The sequence below is a fragment of the Triticum aestivum genome, chromosome 6B (assembly GCF_018294505.1).
Source record: "Triticum aestivum cultivar Chinese Spring chromosome 6B, IWGSC CS RefSeq v2.1, whole genome shotgun sequence".
NCBI lineage: Eukaryota > Viridiplantae > Streptophyta > Magnoliopsida > Poales > Poaceae > Triticum > Triticum aestivum.
Window position 1 is genome coordinate 547879915 of NC_057810.1, and position 5204 is coordinate 547885118.

Below are 5204 nucleotides of genomic sequence, written 5' to 3' on the forward strand. Positions count from 1 at the left end.
TAGGTATAGGTGTTTTACGACCCCACGCCCTAGGGCAGCGTGAAGAAGACCTATGGTGGATGGGAATTCGATGCGGATTTGGTTGGGGAACGCACGGGCACGGTGATCGCCGGAGGGAGCCAAAGGCGGCGGATCTCGGTGAACCCTAGACAGAAGAAACTCGGACGTGATCGCGCTCGCAATCGCCTCCGGAGATTCCGAACCAGACACCAACCGTCACCCTTCGGGACGGACCCTCATGAGGCCAGGTTTGGTTCGGGTAGAAAAGCGCCGGAAAATCTTTTGGACCCGATGCCACTTCTATCTCTTCATCATCAGTGACACTTTCCCTCGTCGCTCCCTCACATGCGAGGTTGGCAGCCGCTCCAGAAGCTTCTAGAAGCCGCCGCGGACTCCTCCACTCCCCTTGCCGCCGCGCGCCTCCACGCCCGCCTCCTCCGCTCGGGCCACCTCCACTCCTCCCACCATCTCACATCTCATGTCCTCGCGTCCTACCCTCCCGCCCTCGCTCGCCACCTGTTCGATGAAATCCCCGTCCCGACCCCGCTCCTTGCCAATGCGCTCCTCCGCGCGCGCGTCCGTGCGGGCCAGTGGCGCGACGTGCTCCTCCTCCTCCCGCGCCTCCGCGTCCGCCCGGACGCCTTCACGCTGTCCCTCCTGCTCAAGTCCTGCGCCATGCTCCCCTCGCTCGCCCACGGCCGCGCCGTGCACGCCCTCGCCGTCCGATCCTGCGCCGCTTACACTGACGCCTTCGTGGCCGCCGCGCTTGTGCAGATGTACGCGAAGTGCGGCGACATGGTTGGCTCAATCAACGCCTTCAATGCGTTCGAGGAACCAGACATCGTCCTCCGGACTTCCGTGGTGACTGGGTACGAGCAGAACGGGATGGCACAGGAGGCACTGGAGTTCTTTGCAAGGAGTGTGATTGGGCACAGTTTCATGCCGAGTCCAGTCACTCTTGTGAGCGTGATCTCGGCAGCGGCGCAGTTGAGGGATGTCCGAAATGGGCAGGCCTGCCATGCATATGTTCTCAGGAATGACTTGGAGTATGACTTGGTTCTGTTGAATGCTATTCTTGGGCTTTACATGAGGATTGGAGTTGTACAATCTGCAAGGAGGTTGTTCGAGGGAATGATGCAGAGAGACGTGGTCACATGGAGCTGTATGGTCACAGGATATGTGCAATGTGGACACAACTCTGAAGCATTGAGCGTATATAAGAAAATGGTTGAGGCAGGAGTGAAGCCAAATGCAGTTACTGTTGTGAGTGTTCTGCAGGCCTGTTCACTTGCTCTGGATGTTGAAGAAGGCAAGAGGTTGCATGACGTTGCTGTCAAGATAGGTTGCGAACTTGAGATGACAGTTGCAACTGCGCTGGTTGATATGTACATGAAGTGCTCGTGTCAGGAGAAGGCAATGCAGTTATTTCTTCGGATGCCAAAGAAAGATGCAGTAGCTTGGGCGGCGGTCATTAGTGGTCTTACCCAAAATGGTCTCCCTGATGAGTCGATGAGAGTCTTCAAGTGCATGTTGTTGGATGGTCCTGTCCCTGACGCTGTCACTATGGTGAAGGTACTTGCTGCATGCTCAGAATCTGGTGTTATGAATCAAGCCTTTTGTCTCCATGGCTATTTGGTTAACACTGGTTTCTGTGATAGGAGGTTTGTGGCAGCTGCACTTGTGGACTTGTATTCTAAATGTGGAAACTTGGGTAGCGCTGTCAGGGTATTTGAAAGTGCCACTGAGAAGGATATTGTGCTATGGAGCTCAATGATCTCAGGTTATGGAGTCCATGGCCTTGGGCAGCAAGCTGTTGCCTTGTACCAAAGGATGGTCGCTTCTTCAGTTAAACCTAATAGCCTGACATTTGTATCTGTGTTATCGGCATGCAGCCACTCTGGACTTGTGCAGCAAGGAAAGTCCATTTTTAAAAGCATGACTCGAGTCTATGGAATCATGCCAAATACAGAGCATCGTAGTGCCATGGTTGATCTCCTTGGCCGAGCCGGTGAATTGGAAGAGGCAGCGAAGCTCCTCCATGAAACAGGTGGGAGAGCTGATGCTCATACTTGGTGTGCCTTGCTTGCTGCCTTTAGAGAACACCGTGACACAGAGATGAGTGATATGGTAGCTGCCAAACTACTCAAGCTGGATCCTGACCATGTTGGCTACTATAATCTCATGACCAATATATATGCATTTGATGAAAAGTGGGACCGTGTAAAAGAGACTAGGGACATTATCAGAGATAGAGGTTTGAAAAAAGTGCCAGGTTGCAGTGCAATAGAGATCAATGATGCAATGCACACATTCACAGCTGGGGAGAGGTCACATCAAGATTGGGAGAAGATCTCTACATTGCTCTGGGAGTTGTCACGAAAGTTAAGAGGGGATGATTGTTTCTTTCAGTTGGACCGTCACTTGGTGTTTGAAGATTTCTGATCTTCTCTGAGCTGAAACATGATCTTTCAATACACTTCACTTGGTGGTGAGTTCCTAGAAGAAAGTAACAAAAAAATAGCATATGCAAGGTAATAATTCATCTTATAATGAGAAAAGTAGCACAGCTTAGTTTTGCACTAATTGTAACATTGTATATGTAGGACAGACACTTCCAAGAAGTGTATAGCTGTAATCCCCTTCATTTAACAATCAGTCAATCAGCTATGTATGTTTTGTAGATTTAAATTATGGTCAGAGCATGGCAAACTTTCTCCATAATTAAAGAAGCACATTGACCTGATGTCAACACAAATGTCCTGAACTAACCACTGGTTGTAGGTAGTTTCATGTTGGAGAATGCGTTTGTTCAGGTCTTCTCATGACTCGTGATATGTGAGCAGTTAGTGATCTCGTAGTTGGAAGTCATTATGCATTTGTTCTCTAGCGATAATGAGTTTCATGCATCGAAACTCCAATGCTTTTGCAGAGTAAATCCATCTACAGTTCACTGCAGCTCGTAGGGTACCGGTTTTAAAAGTTGTTTCAAGTAGAAAGTTGATTGATATGTTATTGTGCTCTGTGTAGGGCAACATACTTATATGCCATATAATGACACGATTACAAGCCGGCGCTTGTCTCTTTCTCCTATGTGTGATATGCAGGCTGCGATTAGCAGGTACAGAAACCAGTTATGAAGTTACTCTTTCTGCGGGCCTGTCCACTTGTTTCATTCTGAGTGTGGTTAAGAGCAGCATGATGCGGTTGAATTAACCTCGCCAGTCTTTGTGGACTACATCAGCATTGCCTTGCATTTGTTGTCTTTTGTAGTGTTTTTTTATCGCTCTGAACACCCGGATGGATTTATTATTACCATAACAAAGGTGGAACTATCACAATGTTTGCGTCTAATTGCCCTGGCCGCAGTGGTTTATGATGTATAGTCTCGGTCTCACCGGTCAGTTACCAGCACGCCGCTGATTTCTTCGAGCCATGGTGACACTTATCTGTGTGTTTTATCCTTTTTTTCTGCTATGCGGCCAAAGAAGCTTACTTATCGGACGTCGCAGAAATCAGGAGCTATGGGCTATGGTAGCATTACCAGTCAATTGCACCTAGCATTCAATCTACAAACACGTACTCCCTCAATTTGAACTAAAACCACGACAATATTTGTGGGACGGAGGAAGTAGTAAGCAATTTAGGATGGCCAAGTTGATGCCTGCCAGTTGAACACTTTTTGCAGCTGTCAAGAGCCACACAAGCTATCTCATAAGGGTTGCTTACGATATTGATATATGGCTTGAGATGTGCATGCTACGGTTTGACATTTTGTAGTTACCCCGACCCTTTTTTTGTCGCCGGCGCCAAAAATTACTTGCCGCCTTTGTCGTCCTCATTGCCTCGGTTCCTGCGGGAATCAATGCCAAGGCTGCCGCGCTGCTGCGCCGCCTCACGGGCGGCGCAGTGAAGGCGCCGCGGTACGCGTCCCGCTCGCTACCGCCACGCACCACCCGGCGGGCAGCCTCTCAACGCCATCCTCGGCTATAAAAGCCGACCTCCCCGCCGGTGAATGCCACAACTCGCCCTCTCTCACCAGCGAAGCCCCTCTCTCTTGCTCTTCCCCACCGACGAACAATGGCCGAGCGTTACCTAGGCGACGCCGCGGCGGCGAACGCCTTCGGCCTACACCATCTACGCGAGGACGAGGTGCGCCTCCTCTACGAGGCCGACTACCCGGCGCCCCCGGACATGCAGGTGCCAGGCTCGTGGAGGCTGAGTGCCGGTGGCTTCCTGGTGCCCCCGGTGCCAACCGGTGCAGAACGGCGCGCTGAGATAGCGTGCATTCGCTCTCGCTGGCGGAGGAGCAACGGAGTGAGCCGAGGTACGCCGCCGACAGCCACACGTTCTGGACGATGTACTTCGACCGCAGCCACGCCGATCAGGTCGCCTCCACAAAAACGGCGTCCTGCCCCGCGGCCGCCTCAAGTCCGACGGGCGGCGCGAATGGTGGGGCGTGCCCGGCCGCACCCTCAAAGCCGTCCTCGACCACATCGAGGCAGGCAACACGCCGCGCCTCGAGTACGCGGCGCCCTTGTCCTTCTCTCGCCATCGCGGTAGTTCCTGGACGCCGCGACGAATGGAGACGGCGACCTCCTCGTCGTCGGGCTCCGGCTCGCTTTCTTCCGGATCGCCGGTGCTCTGCCCCGTCAAGCCGGAGCCGCAGGAGACGCCGCTTGGGCGCCGCACCCGCAGCGGCGTCCTCGTCACCAACGAGGGCGGCATCCCCTTCCCTCGTTCCTTCTGTCTCGTCCGGCCGAAGACTGAGCCCGGGTTGCTCCCCATGAAGAAGGAGCACGAGGACATGGCCGCCGCCGACGAGACGGCCCTCAAGTGGGCGAAGCCGGACTACGTCCGCGAGCAGGCGGAGCGCCAACGCCGGGCCTACGATGAGATCAAAGCTCGGCGCCTCGGACGCGACGAGGGTGGCATCGTTGTCCTCGACGGCGACGACGAGGACCCGTCCGGGCCGCCTCGTCCAACCCCCCGCGCGTCGGCGACCCTAGTCAGGGGTGCAGCAGGGACGACGGCGGCTCCGGCGGGACGCAGGGCGGCTGTGGCGACGACGACGACGATGGCGACGATTACACCCGGTTCTACAGGCTCCTCGGCATGTAGAAGGTGGGCGGCGGTAGCGGCGTAGTAGGGCTAGGCGTACTTGTTTTTAAATCTTGTTTTTTTTTGTTTTTTTACAAATTTCAATA

General features: G+C 53.7%; 1 protein-coding gene across 1 annotated transcript; it reads left to right on the plus strand.

Annotated features, from left to right (window-relative positions):
* The first annotated feature begins 294 nt into the window (after window positions 1-294).
* Window positions 295-2667, plus strand: LOC123137935 (putative pentatricopeptide repeat-containing protein At3g01580). The gene has a single exon (XM_044557831.1). The coding sequence runs from the start codon at window positions 346-348 to the stop codon at window positions 2440-2442; it is 2097 nt and encodes a 698-aa protein (XP_044413766.1). The 5' UTR covers window positions 295-345; the 3' UTR covers window positions 2443-2667.
* Window positions 2668-5204: the final 2537 nt, after the last annotated feature.